Source organism: Macrobrachium rosenbergii, chromosome 59, assembly GCF_040412425.1.
Source record: "Macrobrachium rosenbergii isolate ZJJX-2024 chromosome 59, ASM4041242v1, whole genome shotgun sequence".
Classification (NCBI taxonomy): domain Eukaryota; kingdom Metazoa; phylum Arthropoda; class Malacostraca; order Decapoda; family Palaemonidae; genus Macrobrachium; species Macrobrachium rosenbergii.
This window is the reverse complement of record NC_089799.1, coordinates 12,472,375-12,496,507: the sequence shown is the minus strand read 5'-3', so window position 1 is coordinate 12,496,507 and position 24,133 is coordinate 12,472,375. Positions and strand designations below refer to the sequence as shown.

Sequence of the window (24,133 nt, the reverse complement as noted above, 5' to 3'; positions counted from 1 at the left end):
ATATATATATATATATATATATAATATATATATATATATACACATTACATAATATATAATATATATATATATATATATATATATATATATATATATATATATATATATTGCTTCAAATTCAGCCATCATACTCGATTTTCGCCTTGTCTGTGTTCTCTTAATAAATATTTTGATATTGTAACCAGAGTTTAGACTGAATCCTAAGGAATGACATTTAATGCGTCTGTTCAAACAGAATGAGAAACGCACTATGAAATGAGAATCATGGAAAATGGTTTGGTTTGGTTTATGAAATTTAGGCTCTCAAGCCAAGCCTTTGAAAATGTTATCTCCTTTGGCAGTTCAGTGCCGAGAGGGAATTTGAGTGTTTGGACGCCGAGATATATATATATATAAAAATAGAGATGAACTGCAAGGATTTACAGTGGAAATCGGAAGAAACAATAGGAAGGACCGTAGAGAGGCTGGACAGGAAGACTGAAGAAAGGAAGGTAGACTGGAGGTAAAGTAAAAGGCTAAATAGCGGGTGCAGCTAGGGGCCGAAGGGACGCAGTAAACGCCCTTGTGGAACCACCACACTGCAGTATGTGAGGTGGACTGACGATACCAACCCCTAAAGGAACAATATTATTATTTTTTGTTATTCTATTCACCTTCATAAGATAATGTGTATTTTTATAGGCTAGCCAGGTTATGGAAGGATTCTCAGGTTGTTCAGAGGTAGCACAACCAAGGGTAACCTAGTCACTAGGCCAATCCCCGCATGGTTATACTCTATTCACACGCCCTTAGAATGTATTGGCTTTAAAGATCAAGGAGTTGGGACAATTTATTTTCTCGTCTCACCAGACTTTTAAACCTGTCGCCACCAGATGTGAATGTTTCGACACCCAACCTAACCTCCTGTCAGGACAAATTTATAACCCTATAAATTTAGCCAACCTCATGTCAAGGTGAAAGCAAATTTAGGTCCAAGGTCAAGTGCTTTGGGACCTGTGGGTCATCAGCACTGAAAAGGAAATGGACAGTAGAAGGTTTGAGAGAGGTGTAACGGAGAAACCCCCACAGTTGCACTATTGTTAGGAGAGGATGAAAAGTGAGACGGAAGAAAGCAAATGTGAAAAAGAATGCAGTAAAAGGAATGAGAGGTTGCAGCTACGGGCCCAAGGGATGCTCCAAAACCTCGGTAATGCCTGTAGCAGTAATGGTTTGCTAACACCTGGGGACCCTCATGTCAAAAATACATAAATTAATAGCCCTGTAATTACTCATTGGCCATATCCACTTTCAAGATCTAGTTTCAACCCCATCACCCATATAAATATTTACTCACAAATCTAGTTTTCAACCGCATCACCCACCCAGTCAGATCCTTGACGTCAAAAATTTCTGGTTAATCAAGGGTGACAGGTTCTTGGAATCTCTCATTTGCAGAGTTCACTAAAGTTATGCTTCCTGTTACAAATTCTCTATCCCTCTACAGATGAAATCAGTCTTCCTCATTGGTCTGAGATTAGGACAAGCTGTTGAAGTAAGCCTACTCCATTAATTCATTTCGAGTTTCAACAGGAAAATAAGTGTCTATCTTTAGAAGACAGGAATCAAACAAAAGATGCAGAAGGAAAAAGAAAACCTGGAAAATCAGGTACAAAATCATTTATTTTTACCATATGAGGAATGAGTGAATGGCTACTCCATTTAAATTGATTCAATGTAAAGAGGGTCATTTCCTTACACAATTTGAATTATGATCCACAATTGTGCACAAACTGATTGGTCTACGTTTGTATAATTATGTTCACATACTCTCTAATTTCTCAAAAAGACAACAGAAAAATAACACTTTCAGGGTCCATTTTACTTGGAACTAAAAATTATTCCTGTTAAAATGCATTTCACAGTTTTCATATAACCTACATTTTTAAGTAAACCCAAAGAAATCATATATGCATATCTACAGGAAAATTGCCACATCCTGAAATTCACTTCAAAGGGACCATTGAATGGAAATTAACATTAGTGTATTATCATGATCCAACAATTTGTCCTAATCAATTCAGCTACATAGAAAAATGAAATGATAATTAAATCAGAACATTACAGTTTTTGTTGAAGTAATTTCATAACAAGCTACTCATGAAAAAAAAAAAAAGCCATCTATTTGTCTACACAAAAATTCACATCTTGTCTTTTAGTAATCACTTAAGTTCTTCAATCACGTTTTGCATTCATTTAGTGGCTCTGCTCGAATGTTCTCTAAATCTAGTCTTGCATCTAGATCTTCGTCTACTTCACCTATCAAGGCTCTGAAAAAAAGAAAATAAGAAATAATGTTTAATTTTCTTTGCTTACAATTCCTGGTTAAAACTCAGGCCCATCAAAGGTGCTGGAAATTGGAAATTTATCAATAGTTACATTAGTTTATCACTTCAAACACTGAAGCAGAAGTTTTGTTTATAATTACTTTATATCCCTGGAACTCAGGGACGGTACCAATGTCATAATATAAAATGTTACAACTCACCTGCAGTTCTGGATAGCCTTTACCAACCAATACAAGGAAATAAAACTACAACTTTTGTACTTTACAAAATAGATTTTTATCATTTCTTATCACAGACAAGTGCCCTATGAAGGCAGAAAACTAAGAGTTGATCAAAGTCAAGTCATGCTCCAGATAGTTCAGTAACTAAAGAAGTGAGTGGACATTGCATCTGGCATTTACACTTCCCCTCTACAGGATCCACTAAAGACTGAGACCAATCCTCCACCAAAGGGAAGGAGACATACCAACTCGACCAGTACCTGTTCAGGAAACTGGGTGGTAGTGGCCAAAAATAATGGTTCCCAGTACTAAGTCATAATTGGAAAGCACTGAGGATACCGAGGATGATCCATCCTTTGTCTTCAAGCCTTGACTACCAACAGAACTTGACTGGCTAAAACTCCCATTTGATCTGGGTGTCTGCCGCGTCCTGCTCCCTGCCCTGAACAATACTGGACTAAAAGAGTCACAGACTATGGATGACAGTACCATGCACAGGAGAGCAAACAAGCTGGTGACAATTGCATGGACCCATCCATGTATATGGGGCAGTTCAGGAAAATCTGGACAACTGGTTGTCCTGGGAAGCATAGACCTTAACTTCCACATACCTACAGAGAGCCATAGGCAAAACTAAGTATAGGTCTGATTGGTCTCCTTTCCCAAGAAGACCAAGTTGGTTGTGAATTACAAGAAAACTCATGAACCAGGAAGAGTCATATAAAAGTTCATGAACCAATCCACCAACAGTCACCTGGTCCACAAATGGTCATACTGATTGCTGTCAGACTTCCACACATGACATTCTAGCCTTCCCATGGAGGTCTCCTACTACAGAGGGGTTTTTTTCCCACTATTATTCTAATCACAAACTTTTTTTACTAAAATTTTATATATTCTGGTCCAACTTCACTGATTTGCTTTTGAACTCCTTAAAAAAAAACTTTGCCATCAGAACTCACAGTCTTCTTTTAAATATCCTCTGTACCTCTAAATGTACATTCAGAGCCTAAAATCAAACTGTACAGTCGGCCAAATTAAATTGGCAGGAGGGTTTCATAATTTTCGATCACCTGCCTGACACACGATTCATGCCTGATTACTATATTTTTCTGTTTTTGAAGATGGAATAAATCTTATGTAATGGCGTTAAGCAATCACTGTAATCTTTAGAACATCATGTTGTATAATTACATTAAACTATTTTCCATATAACAAATTCATGTGAACAGAAATGAAGTGATAAAAACGTCAATCATGACCACTGCCCATAATAATACCCAGTGTTTGCCACATTTTCCACAACACTGACTTCTATGAGTAAGCCTAAAGTTTAAAGTCATTCAACCCATAAGCTTTCCTTCATAGTCTCAAAAGATCATTTCCTGCTAACTTCCCTTAAGTTAATCCCAATAATTTTTACTACTACAACAATTTTAAATGAAGTTAAGCTACATAGTGGATGGATCACTAAAGCTGCTTTCTGTCATCTCTGATGTCGTCTGCATTGACATGTCAGTCAAGACATTCCTAGCTCAATCAACTTCTGCTGCTTCATGATTAGTATAAACAACCATTCTTTGATGGCTTTTTATTCAGTCATTTTTATCTGAAAATAATATAAATAAATATGCAAATGGCCAAATATAACGACAATGAATCATAAAATATAAACTAATATATCTGGCCAAAATAAGCCCATAAAAGAGTATGAATATTTTTTTTTCCACACTTGGTGGCGAGACCCGTAAAATGAAGACCCACTTCTGCATCAAAGCTTCCCACACCGGAAGAGGCCACATTTGCGTTTGGCAACAATAGGAACAACTATCACTAGCAGTGTGCATAAACATAGTCCTTATATTATCATTTCAATATAAAGTTGATAGTGGTTGAACAGTTCCACATTTTGTTAAATTTTACAGAAAACAATGGAAACTCACAAAATGCCATCAGAGAAAAAAATTATAAGGTATAGTGTGGAAAATAGGCCTAGAATGGAACTCCTCGAAGCCCAGAAAAGAGCTGGACAATATGATAGTTGCAGCTGTCAAAGAACAGCCCCAGATGACGGCAGTTTGCTGTGAAACAGCAACTTGGACTGCAAATACGTGTGCAGACTATGCGGAATAGGTTGCATGGGGCAGGAATGCATCACAGGATTCCGGCAGAAACCGTTGCGAAAATGCAACAGCATAAGAAGAAAGGATGGGACCTTTTTATTCCTATTATAAACTGATATGTAGTATATGCTTAGGTGCATTACGTTATATATAAAAAACTAATGCAATTCGACTATAAAGTGAAAATAATATAATTGCAAAAATGAAAAAAAAACTTTGTTATTTTGTCTTTATTACTGTATATATATCATAGACCTAAAGCTGGGAAATGATCAATAACTATGTATTTGACTATTCTTACAGGAATTATCTGTTTAATAGGTACTGCACATTTATCTTCATATAGTAGTTGAGATATGATTTCAATCCATGCCTGTAGGTTATTAAGGAAACATTATAATTTCCATTTATAGGATAATTCATAAGATAGAGTCTATGTTGTTAACATATATAAAAATGGAAGAAAATATGTCTGTGAGATTAGGCCTGCTGTTCTCTCTTTTTTTATGACTAACTACTCTCTACTGAATTGTCCTGTCATTACGACTAATATTTTCTGTGGACAGATATGCTGAAAATAACATTCGCCTTCAAGAAGTAGTGGCAGAATATCAGCTGGGTTATGGGGATGGATGGCCAGATGGACCTGGAGGGCTAATTGCCATCGATGAGCGTTTTCTGAACACCAATCAGTTTATCTAGATTTTACGGGACATTTAGTACCCTCAGTTCGAAAACTACTATTGCCATATCCCATGCCAGTAGGCTATATATCGCCATAAACAATTTTGTGGTCCACAATGCAAGGGTTAGTAAACCAATGGTTCAGCAGAATCAGGCGTGGATTTTCGAACTGACTGGCCTGCCAAGTCTGCAGATCTGAACCCAATAGAAAACTTATGGACCACATGACCCAACAATAGGGTGTTAATCGTGCCACACCAAAGAGAACTTATAAAGCATGCAATAGATATTTGGGAAAGCTTTTAGGGCCAAAGGGAGGGCAAATGCTTGCGGAGTCCCTTGTTGCACATCAATGCCAAATAGGATAAGATGTGTGCTAGATGCCGAGGATCTATACAAAGTTTTAATGAGTTCGCTGCCTTTTCATATAATGTGACCAATTTTATAATTTTATTCCCCATAGTTTAACAGTGTTATTTTGTATTTGACTTCATTAAAACTCATTTTACTTCTCTAACATTTCTTATTCATGTGAATCTATATACATACTTATAGGCCTATGTTAGGACTGAATTCCTACCATTACTTAATTTATCTCTCTCTCTCTCTCACACATGCATAATATATATATATATATATTACCTATATATATATATATATATATATATATATATATATATATATATATTATAAGAAGTGCGTAATTTATTCAGTTTGCAGGCCCACTAACGTATGCTTTGCTTGTTTAATCCAGTTTCTTTTGCCTTTCTCTCTAGAAAGCTGGATTTTTGGGTCTTTTACCTTCCCTCAAGGGTTGTTATTGTTTTATATTGATACTCAGAAGTTTGTTTCTTGCTTTTTCATGTTTGTGATGGTGGTTCGACCATTCGTCGTCTGTGCCCGCGTCATGTTGCCTCTCCCGGAGCTGTCGAGGGGCCTTGTGGCATTATCTCTCAGGAGTTCTGTTCTCGGCTCAAGTCATGAAGGACCAGTGTGCATAATTTTTTGGCAGTCTGACAGTTTACCTTTGGGGTGAGGATACTTCTTGTTGCACACCTGCATCGTGTTGCGTCACTTGTGAGTGACTTTATTGTGCTCGTGGCCTTAGTTTTGAAGCTGGAGCAGGGCCTGTGCTGTTGCTGGAGGCTTGGACTCGGTGCCTCACCGTGCTTATCTACCCGTTTTCTTCTTTATTTGGAGGGAGCTCAGCATTTGCCTCGTGAACGTTTGTGTGCAGGCGTAAGATACGCTCTGTATTCTCCTGCCTCTGCCCTTACACTGCGCCCTTGGAGTCGTGAGAGGCCCTCCAGTGGCGAAGAAAGAAGAGTAAGCCCACTTTATTTTATTATTATATATCTGTTATCATCATTAGTGTCTGCGGTCTGAGCAGCATCCCTTTATCTTTTTATGGGGACGTCAGTTGTGCCTACAATTATTAGTGTGTAGCGTCGGCTTTCATCTGCAAGGACTACCCTATTTAGCCTTAGTGTTTGTTGCGTTGTAAAACCAGATATTGGATCCTTGTTAATAGTTTGCTAATGTATGTATTTCATACAAAGGTATTAATTGAATATTGTATATATATATAGGTTAAGGTTTTCCTTTCCCCCTGGATCTCCTACTATCGTATGCTAGGGAAAGAGTGTTTTTTCTTACTTCCACTGTTTACTTTCTCTTATTTCTTAGCATGCTAGTTAGGGTAGGCGATTGAGGAAGTGATTGATTTGTTGTTGTGTGTGCTTGTTGTGTTCTTTCTCCCATCATTCAGTTTTCAGAGGGTTTCTTTTGCTATGTGTTGTTTTGTAATAAATTATTGTTAATTTAGTTTGTGGCTTTGTGTATCCTCTCTGAGATTGTGCTCTTTAGTGTTGGTTTGTCAGGGATCATACCCGTTTTGTGGTACTGATCTGAAATACAGGTCAAAAGAACCTTAAAAACTTCAGACCATCTTGAAGATTCCTAACAAGAGTGGCGACCGTGAAACAGGATCCTGACTGACATTCCAACCTTGGGGAGTTTTTCTTGGAGAGGTGTACTCGGAGAATTAGGTGGTTGGGAAAATTAACCTATTTAGTCTTTTATTATTTTCGCCTTAGTTTTGGAAGATGCCTTTAGTTGGGGATAAATCTGAGGGGCGGCAGCGCTATTTTAGCTAGTCTGACTGGGAGGAGGGAAATTTTGAGCTTAAGAGATGAGTTATGGTGTCTAGCTGAGCATTTGAACTTAGGATTACCGACAGAGATTAGGAAGGGAGAGTTATTGCGTGAGGTCCTTACAAAAGCTATTAAAGGTGGTAGAGTAATGTAAAAAGGAAACAGTAACGCCTGGAGATCCAGACTTTTAACAGTAGTAGTGATGTGGAGATGGGGGAAGTCAGGTAGCCCAGAGGTGAGTGAGTTAAGGTTGAAAATCCTTTCCCAGGAGTTTAAGCTTAAAAGAGCTGGAATATAAGACTTTGCAACTGAGGGCTGAAGAGCGCGAAAGGAGCGAAAATTTGAGTTGCAAATGCGTGCGCTTAATGCTAGTGATAATAATCATAATGATATCAGTAATAATAACCATAATAATCGTTTTGACCTAATGAATGCTTTGAAATTAATGCCAGTATTCAATGAGGAAGATGTTCGATTTCTTTATTTCGTTTGAAGCAATTGCGAGAAATTGTCTTGGCCCAAGGATATGTGGACCACTATGGTTCAGTACAAGCTAAAGGGGAAAGCTCAGAGGTTTATTGCACTTTAAGCGAGGATCTGTCGACTGATTATGATTCTGTTAAGGCCATTATTCTTAAGGCATATGATTTGGTTCCGGAGGCTTATCGGCGAAGTTCCGTAACCTTAAGAAAGAACCCGTTATGACCTTTCGTTGAGTTTGCAAGGAAGAAGGAACAGTTCCTTGACGACTGGCTTAAATCAAAGGAGACTGATTCTTTTGAGAAATTAAAAGAATTAATTTTAGTTGAAGAGTTCAAAAAGAATGGTTGTTAGGAACTGAAAATTCATTTAGATGAACTTAAATTGGATTCTCTTCAAGAAATAGCCATAGCTTCTGATGAGTATTCCCTTGCTCATACGTCAGGACTGTGAAAGAGGTTAGTGGTAAGAGGTTCCCTCCTCGGTAACGGTTGGAGGGGGAATAACGGTATCAGACAGATCACAGCAGCTTTTTGAACAGTTCGGTTGGTGACGAAGAAAGAATAAGAAGGAAAATGGCGATAAAGGGTAGTGTTGCTGAACCACGTGGTTTAAATCAAATAACAGTAGGAATGGTAGTGGTAGTGGTAGTAGGTCCTCGAGGTCGATGTAGTTTGTTTTGGTGTCACCGACGCCGGACATGTTAAGGCAGATTGCTTTACTTGCCGCGTAATTTTCTTGAAAGGAATAAAGAACCCGTAACATTGGTATCAGCGGAACAACCGCAGAGGAGGAGTCAAATGACTAAGATTTGATAAGTATATATCGGAAGGGGTACTGTTTCGTTGATAGTGCTATGCAATGTGGTCGTGGTGTGAAGATTTTGAGACACGGGTGCCTCTCAGTCACCGATATTTGGAGTTCAGTTCCCGATGATGTTGTCTTTAGGAATAAAATTTTGTCTTGTTGGGTGGATTTCCGATACAGTGGCCTCTTATCCACTGGAAGAAATGTATTTAAAGACTAAGTATTTTCAGGGCATGGTTAATTTGGCCATAGTAGATGCTTTGCCGATTCCTCATGTAGACGTTATATTTGCCAATGATTTAGCGGCTGAAATTGAATGTGATGTATTGCCTATTTTGATTTGGTAGATCTGGCAGGTGGGCAGATGAGTACAGATAATTTGGTGAGAATCCTGTGTCTGTGGTGGCCAGCGATCTCAGTCTAAAAGAGGGTTGACCTCGAGGAGATTGAACTTCGATGCTGAGTTAATTAATAGACAGGCGCATCGACATTGTGATTGGTGTTAATATACATAATGTTGATAATAATGTATCTTTTCAGGGCATAAATTGGGATGCAAGGCTAAGGAAGTGAATTTATTAACAGAACTCAATGATGGTATGATCTTTCCTAAACCTGTATTTATGAAACAAGATGGTTTATTCTACCGTGTGAGTAGGTCAGTTAATGTACCTGCTAGCGAGGTAGAGTATTGGCAGCTAGTTGTGCGGAAAGGTATAGGCGTAAATTATTGTTTCTCAGTCATGAACATAACTCGCGGGTCATTTGGGGGTTGGAAGACTTTTCAGAAATTGGCACGGCATTTCTTCTGGCCCCAGATGCGCCCGTGAGGTTAAAGAGACATGTGTTATCTTGTAAGGTGTGCCAGGTTGTGGGAAAACCCAATCAAAGATCCTAAAAGCCCCTCTTATTCCCATTCCTTCAGTTGGTGAACCTTTTAAGGAGGTAGTTATAGATGTAGTGGGCCCTCTTCCAGACGGCCTTGGAGGTAATGGAATATCTCTTAACCATGGTTGATAGGGTAGCGTTTTTGAGGCTATACCTCTGAGGAGTATTCGGGGTGAGAAGGTGGTGGAAGCCTTAGTCGGGTTTTCACTCGATTTGGCATTCCTAAATTTACAGTCAGACTGTGGCACCAATTTTACAAATGAGGATTTTCAAAAAGAAAATGGTGGAACTAGGTGTTAGTCATGTTACCTCTTCCTTATCACCCAGAGAGTCAGGGTCAGGTGGAAAAGGTTTCACAGACTCTGAAGTCAGTTTTAAAGAGAAATTTTGTATTGAAACAGGTAATGAATGGGATAAGGAGGTTCCTTATGCCCTATTTGCTATTATCGGTCTGCCTAATGGTCTTTGGGGTTCTCTCCTTTCGATCTGGTATTTGCCCATTGTGTACATGGCCCTCTTGATGTGGTAAGAGAGCATTGGGAAGGAGAAGCACGAAGTTAATGTATTAATTATGTATCTAGTTTACAGGAAAGCTGAGGAGAGCTTGGGATTTTGCTCAAGCGAATTTGCGTAAAGTCAGGCAATAATGAAGTCTAATTATGACATTGGGACCAGATTCGTGTTTTTAAACCTGGGATTGTGTATTGGTTTTATTGCTTTATAGGTAACCCCTGAAAGCTCAGTTTTCAGGCCCATGGAAGATCTGAAAAAATTAAGTGATGTAAATTTGATTGAAACCCCTGGTAGAGGCGAAAGTCCGAATTTGTCATGTAAAATATGCTGACCCTTTGTTGATAGAGATGTAAGATCAGGTAGAATCAGTAGTAGTGGATCCAATTACAGTAGTGTCTGTAGAGGTAGATGAGAATCTTTTAGTTAACAAGAAAATGTCTGTTAATCCCGATGTTTTGTCAAGCAATTCCGATATTTTTAAATAACCTTTCCACTAAATTTCAGCATTTGAATTCTGAAATCGGAAGCTTTGATTGGTATCATCCACAGGTACAAAGACTTGTTTCAGGATCGCCAGGTTAGGGCGAATGTTTGGATCATGATGTGGACGTTGGGGATGCTAAGCCCGTTAAACAGTGCCCGTATGAAATAACCCCATCAAGAGGAAAATGCGTTCAGGAGGAGAGGGTCCGCTATATGTTGGACCATGATTTAGAGTTAAACCAAGTTGTAGCCCTTGGTTCTCGGTCGTGTTGGTTAGAAGGAAGGAGGCCAACACCGCCTTTCTTTGCTGATTATAGAAAGGTCCAGCGAGTTGACCAAGACAGGTCTTTTCCCTTGCCGGTGGAGGACTGTATAGATCGAATTGGATCTGCCAAGTTTATTACAAAGCTAGATTTGCCCAAAGGATATTGGCAGGTTGGTCTTTCCCCTCGTGCTAGGAAAATTTCGCTTTCGTTACAGCGAGAAGAAGGTTTATATGAGTGTAAGGTTATGCCCTTTGGCATGAAGAATCGGCTGCCACCTTCCAAAGGCTGATGAATCATATCACTCAGAGTTTGGAAGGATTAGCGTCGTGTATATTGATGATTTAGTGATATATAGTGATGATTGGGAGACCCATTTGGAAAGACTTCGAAGCTTTGTTTAAGGCGTTGAAAAAGCTGGATTGGTGGTTAATTTGAGGAAAAGCGATTTCGCAGGCTACAGTTTTTGTATCTTGGGCATGGTAGACCTCTGGGTAGAAGTTGCTCCTAAAGAAAGCTAATGTAGAGGCTGTGGCTGGCTTTCCTGCTCCTCAGAACAGGAGGGGTCAGAGGTTCTTGGGTATGGTCGGGTATTACCGACGGTTTATAAGAACTTCTCTGAAATTACCTTCTTTGACAAATTTATTAAAGAAAGAGGAGTAAAGTTTTATGGTCCAGGGTGCCAGGAGGCCTTTGAAAAGTTGAGGCAGTCTTAACTAATTATCGTTGCTACAATCTCAAATTTTAATCTCCTTTTAGCCTAGCGGCGGATGCGGCGGCGTTGGGCTGGGGCGGTTCTTCTCCAGGAAGATGATGCAGGGATGGTTCACCCCGTCGCTTACTTTTCGAGGAAGTTATCGTCGGCAGAGACAAGATACTACGACTATTGAAAAAGAAAGCCTTGTGTTTAATAAAGCCCTATCTCATTTTCCAGTCTATTTGGGTTCATCACTTCATCTATTTTTGGTCTACACAGATCATAATCCTCTAGTATTCATCCAACGGTTTAAGGACAAAAATATGAGGTTGTAGGTGGAGTCTGTTTTGCAGGAATTTGATCTTCAAATTGGGCATATAGCTGGGAGGGACAATGTTATTCTGACGTATTATCTAGGTCCTTTTAGGGTAAGTGGGTCTTGGTTTGGTCTTTAGGTTAGGCATTAATGACTTTTTCTTTTTCAGGTGATGGTTTTTAATTTATCTGTTTTTCTCTGCATTAGTAACTAAAATTAGTTCTAGTATTTAAAGTAATTAGTATTTAAAGTAATTACTTTGAGTTTTTTCCACTCTTTTGGTTTTGATCTAAAAAAATATATATATAAATATAAATATATTTTTTTCCCTTTACAAATAAGAGGAGGTATAAGAAATTAACGTAATTTATTCAGTTTTGCAGGCCCTTTTTAACGTATGCTGCTTGTTTAATCCAGTTTCTTTTGCCTTTCTCTCTGAAAGCTGGATTTTGGGTCTTTTACCTTCCCTCAAGGGTTGTTATTGTTTTATTGATACTCCACCCATGAAGTTTGTTTCTTGCTTTTCATGTTTGTGATGGTGGTTCGGCCATTATGGGTCTGTGCCCGTCATATTGCCCCTCTCCCGGGCTGTCGGGGCCTTGTGGCATTATCTCAGGAGTTCTGTTCTCGGCTCCGTCATAGAAGGACAGTGTGCTATAATTTTTGGCAGTCTGACGGTTACCTTTGGGGTAGAGGATACTTCTTGTTGCACACCTGCATCGTGTTGCGTCCTTGTGAGTGACTTTGTGTGCTCGTGCCCTTAGTTTTGAGCTGGAGTGCTTGGGGCCTGTTGTTGCTGGAGGCTTGGACTGGTGCCTCACCGTGCTTATCTACCCGTTTTCTTCTTTATTTGGAGGAGAGCTCAGCATTTGCTCGTGAGCAATGTGCGGCGTAAGAATCGCTCTGTGTTCTCCTGCCTCTGCCCTGCCACTGCGCCCTTGGAGTGGTAGGAGGCCCTCCAGTGGCGAAGAAAAGTAAGCTTGCTTTATTTATTATTATATATCTGTTATCATCATTAGTGTCTGCGTCGCGTCGGGCAGCATCCCTTTATCTTTTGTAAGGACGTCAGTTTATGCATACGCCTACAGTGTGCCAGCGATTGACTTTCATCTGCAAGGACTACCCCTATTTAGCCTTAGTGTTTGTTAGGCGTTGTAAAACCAAGATATTGGATCTTGTTAATAGTTTGCTAATGTATGTATTTCATACAAGAGTATTAGTGAATATTGTATATATATATAGGTTAAGTTTTCCTTTCCCCCTGGATCTCTACTATAGTATGCTAGGGAAAGAGTGTTTTTCTTACTTCCACTGTTTACTTTCTCTTATTTCTTAGCATGCTAGTTAGGTAGGCGATTGAGAAGTGATTGATTTGTTGTTGTGTGTGCTTGTTGTGTTCTTTCTCCCATCATTCCAGTTTTCAGAGGGGTTTCTTTTGCTATGTGTTGTTTTGTAATAAATTATTGTTAATTTAGTTTTGTGGCTTTGTGTATCTCTCTCTGAAGTTGTGCTCTTTAGTGTTGGTTTTGTCAGGGATCTTTCCGTTTGGTGGTACTGATCTGAAATACAGGTCAAAAAGAACCTTAAAAACTTCAGACCATCTTGAAGTTCTAACAATATATATATATATATATATATATATATATATATATATATATATATATATATATATATATATATATATATATATATATATATATATATATATATATATATATATATATGCTATATATATATACCTCACCTGCTAATATGGATTTGTTTATTTTCATTTGTTTGTTAGCTTTACTCTTTATTTGACTGCATTACAACTTCATGGATTTCTACTTTTTTTTCTTATATACAGTATATATATACAGTATATATATATATATATGTGTGTGTGTGTGTGTGTATATATCTTAGTTTTCATTGTAAATATTGGAAATAGACTTAAATGAGAAAATTACCTTTCATATTTTCTAACCTTTCAGCTACGTATAATATGCTCACGGCAGTAGGTCTAGGCATACATGTGAAACTGATTCTAATTAATTTCTGTTTAGGAGAAATGAATATCTACATCAAGATTAACCCAAGAATGCTTTCATGAAAGTAATTCTTTTGTCCTAATGTAATCTTCAGCTTTGACTCCCACAGCTTTCCACCTTGTGCGAATGAAACAGGATGACATGCAAGGAATTAGATTGAAGAAAGACTAAATTGTTATCGTCTGATTTCTTATGTTGCTTTTTGACATGAGATAGCTAGGTCTGAGTAAATTATGTTAAGCACTGATGAAAAGGATAAGAAAAAAGGAGAACTTTGTCAATAAAAATGAATAATGGGAATAATCAAATAAAGTAGATTAATATAGATATTGTTGACTTAAACATTCATTCACATGACGCATCTGAGAGAGATACTGCTGAAAATAGACCTACTGTAGGTAATCATGTGTCAGAATCAGAAGTCAAATGCAGGCCAACTAAATGTGCCATGCCAATTATTTCGTTTCGTTGATCAAAGGACAATATTAGTTGAATTACACTTTGCTATTAAGAATATTGATAAGCTTCATTATTATTTATATCTGTAGGTGACAACGATGACACACCAGTATGCGATCACGTTGGGTCATCGTCAAGACTCGAGCAGAAGCAAATCCAAATTCAATTGCTTCTGAGGCTGTCGATTGAAAAGCAAATAATATGGCACCTGTATATGGCAATATTTCCATAATGAACGATGAATAAAGAAACTGCGCCAATTTTTCTTTGGCCGACTGTACATAAAGAACCTAACACAATAAGTTTCACTGTACAGTATTTATAAAACCTATTTGTAAATACATACAGTATTTTGTTTTAGCGAATAAAACTAAGACATGCACAAAATACCCATTTGCTGAAATACCTACAGTATAAAGTTGAGAGCAACTTACACTATTTTATAATGGTTTAATAATTGTGAAAAAATACCACAAATAATTTTTACATAGCAATTCTGAGGAGGCAAGGGTGCTGATATGTGAATAAAAAAAAAAAAGAGGAGCAACTGAAAGGTAAATCCACAACTGATATAAACAATGTCTGAAATGCTGAGAGCTTTTGGAGAATGAGACTGGGGACCCCAACCTAGCAGGAGAGGCCACACCATCTAATTACCACCTCAAGCACTTCCATTCAGTGTTTCAAATTCTTTTATGATCACTAAACTAATTTATACCAATAATAATCCCAACTGGGTGTCAAGAGTAAGTTCAAAATAAGAAGTCTGCAACTGCTATAAATGTTAAATATAGTAATTAAAATAATTCACTGAAAATACTTACACATTATCACCTCTGACAATATAGAGACCTAAAATAACTTGCTCCACCCCTCGATGAGAACTATACACTCTTTCATGACATTCATCCATTATAAGGTTTACTGTCTGATCAAAGCCTTTAAGAGTTCCCTGAAAAATATTTAAATTTATTAAAAGAAAGAATTATTCAGAGCACATGAAGATTTAAAAGCAATATTTTTCATAAAAAAAGAGTTTTACACAAGCCACTCCTTAACATTCATGACTGGTGGGTTCTTTGCAATCTTTGTGAATAGCAATAGATAAATACTAGATGAATAACTTTGCAAAATCAGGGATAGGTTCGTGCAGTCTTCAACTTGTAACTGACATCAGAAAATGGGAGAAGACTGCTAAACAAGAAATGTAAACAAGGCTGAGCTATTATAATGCGATACAGAAATGGTCAGACCAATTTTCCCTAACTTCACACTACTGTATATTAACAAAACTCAACCAGCACTCTTTTGTTTCAAGTTTCAACAGAAACAACAGCGGAGTTTGCTAGTGCAAACTGTTATGGTATTGTGAAAAGAAGCCTGTTACCTTTGTCGGTCATTCACGTAAAAAGAGTTCATCTGAAAGAATAGTTACATAAACTGTATTAATAACAATCTGAAATTACGGAGAAAAATCCTTGAGTATAAATGGAATGGATCATATCAATAGTCTAGTACTAATGTCAGTGCTGACATCAACATTTCTAATTTGTATGTTTAATTTTAAATGTAAGTTCAAAGTTTTGGCTGTTGTTGATCTCAATTACTGTCTCCCTTATTTCAAATATCCTTGCAAAAAAGTATTTACAGTGATAACACTTTAAACACATATAAAATGGAGCCTTGTATTTTCAAGACATCAAATAGGGTGTTTATTATCATTAAACATGTCTAGCTGGCTCATAAAATGGTATCTTTATTTTATAAGCATAATATGCATATAAATTACACACAATTAATTCCATAATTTAACATAGAATGTATAGAATTAACTTACCACAATATTTCTTCCATCACCTGTTATGACGGAAACAAGATCTGAGATGTGAATTAAGGAACATTATTTACAGTTTTATGGGAACATTATTTACAGTTTTATGGTTATCTTTTTTTCTTGCATCTTAATTTTGCAATTATTTTCTATAGACAAATTGCCTCTTCCCAATTAAGTAAACCTGAAGTCTTTTCTGTTTTGGTACAAGCTAGCTGGGTTATTGAAGTTTGACACTGTAGTTAACTAAACTGGTAGGTAAGGGGGGGATAAGACAAAAGTAATATTTGGGGAGATAGATGGAGAAGTTGAAATTAAAAAGGGCTTAAGGAAGTGTTGTATATGATCTACTGTCCTCTTCAAATTAATCTACTTTCCTCTTCAAACTATTACGGGAGGCACTAGAAAATAAGGAATCAGGTTTTCAAAATTAACAAATTAGCATGAAAACCTTGTGTTGTGCAGATGATGTCCGGCAACTAGCACAGTTGAGAAAGCAAAAAAGTTCTTAGAAATAATAATGAAATTATAAGCATACAAAGGGACAACCACTAGAAAAAGGAGAAATAAAAGAGACAAATTAAATATATATCTGCATACTCTCTAAGAAAATAAAAGGAATTGCTTTAAAACACCTAAAGAAAAGTTGACAGGGTAACACCACTTACTCAAACATAGCAAAATCATGTAAGAAGCTGCTGTTAATAGGCTAATATCGATTTGTGGTGAGAAAACATTAAATTTCACAAAACAGAAATACAAAAATTCCTAGTGAAAGAGAATAGTGTGCATGCCCATAGACAATTCCTTGAGGCTCAAAGTATGTTGCAAACTACACCAAGAAAAGATATAGCCTAGGCTTAGGGTACTGCTGATGAAAAGAACTATTGAAAGTAGTCTCCCAAACTTGAAAAAAATTTGAGAAATTAATTCCTATGCAAAATATTAAAAACAATAAGACAACCATACTGGATAAAAGTTATGGTAATTCTAAGCCGGCTGTCTGCAGTGAGCTAGACTATGGCAATTGACGTTTTCCTATGTTATTTTACTTGCTTTACAAGAATTTAAAGTAGTATTTTGTTGGCTGGCTGTAACTAAACTGTAATTGACCTTTAAAGACTACACTACCGACAGGGTAGATCTAAGCCAGCATTCTGCGGCGAGGCCCCCCCGCTTCATAGCTAATATGGCAAAATTGTAACCAGTAAACACCCCTAAAAATACCAACATAACGTACCGTAGGGGTATTTACTGGTTACAATTTTGCGCATTAGCTATGGAGAGAGAATGTAAACTTCGCCACAGAAGAGGTAACCAGCGTTGATAATTGTCATGTAGTGCTTCAAAGGTCGATTTAAAGAAGATTGTAACAGCGACCAACAAAATATGACTTTAAATTCTTGTAAGCTAATCAAGACCACAAGCGTCAGTACCATAGACTTAAAGCTATCAAAGTTATGACTACTTCCAGGAAGCATGTTAAAAAATGGGTAAAAGTCATGGTAGAACTAAGTTATAGGTACGGCGGGTATTTGGCTAGAAATGGGTTTCTTATAGTATTTTGGATGCTTATTAAAATTTGCGTTAATTTTTGGCGGTCGGCTGTAATTAACACAATTTACCTTTGAACTCTAAAGGCGTGGTCTCCTGGCGATGACGGTATGTCTGTTTAATGGTTCATATGTAAGGTGCAATAACTTGTTAACGTATGGGTAACTCACCCCGGGCCAGTACTAAACACAGAAGGCACATTCCATTTGGCGACAACAAACAAATGCACTGCCAGTGTCAGAAGCCTAAAAAGTGTTGAAAAACCGTTTCCGGTACTGCACTTGCCGGACGGGATATGAAATACCGCCAGCTCTGTCAGCGTTAAAGCCCTGTTGGATGTACTCAGGGGACAATTCCAGGTTAATTTAACCGCCAAAAAATGTTAAAAATAGAAACTTGGTGTCTCTACTTAAAATACAAAGTCATGAATACTTACAGGAAGTTAACATATCAAGCCATAAAAACAAAGTGAAAAAGCAATAAAGGACTATGTAGTGGAAAACAAGAGATTCTCCCGTAAAATGTACAGGGAAGGGGTATATCATGCCCAGCACCCTAGGTTAGGTTAAGTTTGGGAAGTTAGATTAGAAAGCATCCCTGATAGGCTACTGTCCATGCTACACTTTCATGCCCATAAATTTTTGGTTTGATTGTTTATATTGATACGCGTTAGCTGTGTATTTTTAAGAATAAATAGGGGAAACAAAAACGAAGTTTGTATCAACGGGTTGCTAATGGTTGAGCCTTAAACAAGATACGCATAAGGAAAAACGCAGGCCTGAGCTACGGTCCGTGTCTTGGGCGAAAAAGTAATCCATCATATATTAAACTTGTCTTTTAGCTGCGAAAAAGGATACGATTAACATAACTTTCCAGAGCGTTTGCCATGTTGTAACTCAGAAAGAAGCTTCTGACGCAGAAATTGACCTCCGGATAGACGTATTAGACGCTTTCCGTTTGAGTTGTAGTAGTAGCAGCAGCGGTAGTAGTAGTAGTATTAGTTGAGATGTATCCTTAGAACGACTCCCTTCGTTCATACTAGTTTGTAATTGTGTTTGAGTTTACTGTAGTTTTGACCGTGGTAAAATATCAGTTTCACTCCAAATATATCTGGAAAGTGAAAAATTATCCATTACTTAGTCCTTATCTCCTTAGTATGGCAGCTTCCAAGTGCCGGGTTTAAGGGGAAAACGAGGTCGGTAGATGTACATGGCCATTACAAAATAGACCCCGCAAATATATTGATCTATCTTTAAACCTTTTGTTAAGGCAGAAGTACTAAGCAAAACCATTTAATTTGAATTTGATTAACACAGTTCTGCCAAGTGCTAAATTCAATTAGTTGTTTTAAAGGGAATTTCATTTGATAAATATATATGTTCACCATCGCAGCTGCTGTCTTGATGAACTTTTAAAAAGTATGTTGTTGTATATGAAATTATAATGTTATAACTGTAATAATAGGTAGTGACTGAAACAGGAGAACCGGCGAGACAGGCTGTTGTAATTGTGATAGTAATCCATGCTTGGAGCGCTGAAAAAGAAAGGAATGTATGAGAATTTATGGATGGTTGATAGAATATACTGTACATGTATTAGGAGTAACTTTAGTTCTAGGATAGACCATCTTTATGTGGAAAAACTAAAAGAAAATGCATGTATATCTTAAAATATACCTTTCGTCATAATGCTATGGCGGTTAAAATTTAGTAGCTTTATTTTTCAGTAGTTTAAAAAACTAAGCATTGAAGAAAGGTTTGCACTTGAATGTCTTAAAGTCTGAACGGTGATGGAAATTGTAATGACTATCAAAATAACATTTATGCGTAGCCGTAAAGAGAACTGGAGAATGTAGAAAGTTAAACATAGCTGTATCAGCAAAAAGCGTCGTATGTTTCTCAAAGTGCATCTCATCCCTGCTATATATATATATATATATATATATATATATATATATATATATATATATATATATATATATATATATATATATATATATATATATATATATATATATATATATATATATATATATATATATCTCGTGGAATTATAAATTTAGACGTTTTTATCAGTGTCTAACAGATACAGCAACTGATAAAGAAATAACAGCCTTCACACTACAATATCAACTTTTCCTTTAAGGAAATTTGTTGGGCTATTTGGAACAATCACTTATGGTTCTCCAATCAGTGGTTCCCGTAGGGGGATAGGCAGTGCCGTTAGTGTACCTCATGCGGTGCACTGTAGGCATTACTTAAATTGCTTCACAGCGCCCCCTCGGCCCCTAGCCGCAACCCCTTTCATTCCTTTTATTGTACCTCCGTTCATATTCTCTTCCTTCCATCTTACTGTCCACCCTCTCCTAATAAGCTTTTAATTAATAGTGGAACTGCGAGGTTTTCCTCCTGTTATACCTTTCAAACCTTTTAACCCTTTTATTTTCCGTTTCAGCGCAGAATGACCTCATAGGTCGCAGCGCTTGGCCGTTGGCCTAAATTCTATATTCTGTTCTGTCCTTCCAATCAGTGTTGATTTAGCCGTCCGGTATCGTTTTGTAATAAGAACATGCTTATCCTATGTTCAGATACTGGTAACTAGTATAATATCAGCTGATTCACATGTACCAAACAATGAAATAGGTTACCCTAATGTTAACTGGATGTCACTTTTGATTTCTCGACTGAATGATGAAATACAATCTCAGAGAAAGGACACAGGGTCAGTTAAGGTGTTAAATTCGCCTCTCAGTGGGCCTGCTCCCGGGCGAGGAAGCGGTAGGCACGAGAACCCAACAAAGTACTGGAGTTATTATACACAAAGTTCTACTCGTTCTGTGCCCGAGCGCCTTGAGAAAAGAACAGCAAAACTAAGCGTGTTAGATCTTCTGACTGCAACTGAGCTGAAGTAATCAAGTAGGATATTAGAGGACATCTCGTGCAGAATCCAAAGATTGTAAAGGAGAAATGCCTCCCCCTCTTTCTGAATATGTCTGGGAAAAAAATGCCCTTAATGTTAGGGAAGAGTCATTTGCACTGGTGTTCCCATAGACGAATTCTTGAAAGGAAAGATGGCTCTGTCATCGAGGGGTGGGGGTGTCTCTGCCAGTGCCAAGCAGGCAAGAGATTCCCCTTCCCTTTCACCAGCGAATCCTGTTATCTGGAAGGTGTAACCTTTGGGACAAAGACCACGTGTATCCGATGGAGTACGCTGGGTGCTGGAGGAACCTGAATCACCTCCCTAGGGCCAGAGCGGTCAGGATAAGAACATGAATTCAAAGAAAAGTCTCTTGAACTCAACTTGATGTGGTTCTGTATGCAGAGGACCATCAGCTCCTACATGATCCTCTCCAGACCGAGAAGGACCCACCACTGAAGTCGGGGACAGGTGTGGCAATTTGACCTCGTAACTTTGGAAAATCAAGACTACGAATGGCAAGAACAAACTGTCCTGTCTACCAAGTGATGATCGTAATATACTGAAGGAGACAGAAGGATCAATGTCTCCCATCCATAACCAGCAACAGAACTAGATTGGACAGAACTGCTGCTTGGTCTATGTGAACATGCACCCTTTGCAATTCAGAACACAGAATTTGTATGGCATCTCCATTCAAGTTGTATTTTCAATTTTTTTTTCTAACGCACAAAATTTCAAAATTTCTACACGTTCTCACTCATCAAGACTTCGCCGGAAACTTTAGTAAGTTCATATATGTATGATTTCTCGTAGTGGGTGTAGCGCCTTGAGTGCACCTCACGTGTGCACTGTAGGAATTAAAAGGTCGTTTGCAGCACCCCATCGACCCCTAGAGGAAACGTTTTTTTTTTTTTAGCCTTTGACTTTATCTCCATTCCATTGCCTTTCTTCAGTCTTTCTGTCCAACCACTCCAACGCCCACTTTTCACTGTCTTAAGCACTTAATGGCTGAAAGTGCCCCAGTGCCTGTCTTTGTAGCCGAATCTTCATAAATCAGTTTATTCATATATGTACGATTACAACGACCTCACCATATGGCCTCATATAATTCAATTTAACATCCTCTTAACCTTATTTACATTTGAACCTGTTCATTACGCTTTTTATGTCTACAATGATGATAATTCAATGTAAAAGGGACGCACTGTATTGTGATACTGCAGAGCAATGAGACCACTTGAATATGTAAATGAGTTCAGATAATGGCCAGGCTCCCTAATCTCATTGCTCTTGTGGGGGGGGTGTTGAATAAAAAATGCACATATTTAGCAACAAAGTTGTATTATTCATCAAATGAAAAGTAAGAAAATGCCAAATTAAAATTCTGTCCCCTTATGGTGATGTGGCGTCAGCTAAGTGAAAATGGAAATGCAAGTGAGTGTAATGAAATTTTGTTACTATGTCCTGGTTTCTATCCAGGTTCACCACAGGAATATGAAACAATTAAGGCAAGCTAAAGTCAATGGTGCTTATTCTGTCTCAGGACAAAGAACGGGCTAACAAAGATGGAGGATATCGCGTGGCTGGCAGTGCATGGTGAAGATTCCTAAACTACTCTCGATGAGCCTCTCATTTCTGATATGTCAACCCGACACTCTACGGTCATATTCATGTAATGATAAACAGTGTTGCGTTTTCTACCATAGTAAGTATATCTTGCCATTTTGTTTGAAAATAATTATAATAATTTTAATATAAAGAGGATAAAAATAGTAATGTACACTGTATAGTGTATGATGGTTGCCTAAATGTTTGTAGTTTTGGTAAAAAACGGTGTTTTTTTCCTACATGTATTTTCGATCTGTGTCAAACGTAGCCAGTGATGGCCAATCTTAAAAAAGAATTACCCACGGAAAATAGACCTAATGATCTTAATTTACAATAAATTACAAACTGAAGAGTTAGACATTTATTTATTAGTTTAGATTTACTGCACCTCGCGCAACATTTCTCCCTATGTCAATATATTAGTTCTGAAGGACGTTTCGTACCACCATCTCTGCTGTCAACATTGCTCGTCAACCGAATCCTCGCAGCTGATGGGCACGTTGTTGTTATTGTTGTCATAATTTCGGACACTGGTTAAATTAATGCAACGATGCCTCCCAAAAATGCCCAGAAGGGAGGGGCTACTCAGTCCAAGAAAACGGAACAAAAGAAAAAAGATAAAATCATCGAGGTAAGGTTTAAGGTTTCGCTTTTGGGAGGGTAAGCGAATGACCTGCAGCTGGTCTTTCTCGGCGAAATTTGGCGTGAATGATGACCATTAATTATAGCTTATGGCACCAGAAACCCTGGGGAAAGATGTTGGCCTCATTTTTTATTGTAGACGAGTGGACTCCGTCGTCAAATGACCACTATTAGAACGTGAATTCATGTGACCATATTGACATTTAACTTTCACGTTAACCTAGACATTTTTGATATCCTGCCGGGATCGAAATTTTTGGTAGCCTATTTCCCTGTTCTCTCCCCCCCCCCGCCTTCCTTCCTTAGGGTAATATGCAGACTAGGGAGACACTGTTGCTTGTGGGGGCCCAGGAGCGGGTAGCCCCCCCATGGTAGGACAAGACATGGCACTCTAGGAAAGTACATGTTTGGCCCATTTTCAGCCAAATTTCTCACGCCTACCCGTCTCCGTGTTCTGTATCTGCTCCAATTTCCCCATTTTACTCATACGATTATAGTGCATTAGGGCACCGTAGGGTGAGGGATCCAGGAGGTAAGCCTAAAGCCCTCAAACCAGATAGCCTAAAGGTCCATCTTGTCAGGTTAGGTGAGGATGCATTATTGTATTTTCCTTCTTGGCATTTATGGTACTCTAGGTCAGGTTAGGTGGAGGGCATTACTATCCTGGCCAGGTAAAGATTCAGCAACCTAGATTAGGTTAGGTTAGGAGGTAGGTTATTCCTGTATGCTAACTATCCATGCGACATTTTCAGGCTTTACTGGCTTAAGCTATAGCTTGTTTTTTTGTGATTGTTACTGCAGATACACACAAGCTATTAATTTCCAACTACTGTATTTACATTGCAACTTATGCATTTTGTAACTTTGTGACCTGTGCATTGCATTTTTTCTGTATTGACATTGCTTTAGAGTTTGGGTGAACTCTGACATCAGAATTTGACATGACATCAAAGCTCAGCCAAGTAACTGGAGTTGGCTGAAGAACAATCAGTGTTTTTTACGAGAATAATTACTTGAGACCCCAAAGACCTTGTTCACCATGGGTGTCTACAAGAAAAGCAAAATGATCCAAACCAGCCAAAAAAATTATTTGAAATATTCATAATTGATCTTGATTTTAGGTCTCTTGAGGAAGGTT

At 37.9% G+C, this 24,133-nt stretch overlaps 2 protein-coding genes across 2 annotated transcripts in view; one reads left to right on the top strand and one right to left on the bottom strand.

The window, feature by feature from the left end:
• Positions 1 to 1,643: 1,643 nt before the first annotated feature.
• On the bottom strand, positions 1,644 to 18,838 carry LOC136837702 (U6 snRNA-associated Sm-like protein LSm8). The gene is made up of 4 exons (XM_067102603.1): positions 18,684 to 18,838; positions 16,279 to 16,319; positions 15,266 to 15,393; positions 1,644 to 2,306 (listed from the first exon to the last, which is right to left on the bottom strand). Exons 1-4 carry the CDS (start codon positions 18,712 to 18,714, stop codon positions 2,216 to 2,218), a joined length of 291 nt encoding a protein of 96 aa, XP_066958704.1. The 5' UTR covers positions 18,715 to 18,838; the 3' UTR covers positions 1,644 to 2,215.
• A 3,941-nt stretch (positions 18,839 to 22,779) lies between these two features.
• Positions 22,780 to 24,133, top strand: part of LOC136837772 (zinc finger CCCH domain-containing protein 15 homolog) — a 40,051-nt gene continuing 38,697 nt past the window's right edge. Inside the window, exon 1 of the mRNA XM_067102700.1 lies at positions 22,780 to 22,984. Coding sequence (XP_066958801.1) covers positions 22,904 to 22,984 — 81 coding nt within the window. The 5' untranslated portion in view covers positions 22,780 to 22,903. The remainder of the gene's footprint in view (positions 22,985 to 24,133) is intronic.

Coding starts and splice junctions, on each gene's coding strand:
- LOC136837702 (XM_067102603.1), bottom strand. CDS start 18,714: ATGGCAAACGCTCTGGAAAGTTATGTTAATC. Junction 16,320..18,683: donor TCTGGAAAGTTATGTTAATC/GTATCCTTTTTC, acceptor TTCACATCTCAG/ATCTTGTTTCCGTCATAACA. Junction 15,394..16,278: donor GTGATGGAAGAAATATTGTG/GTAAGTTAATTC, acceptor AATATTTTTCAG/GGAACTCTTAAAGGCTTTGA.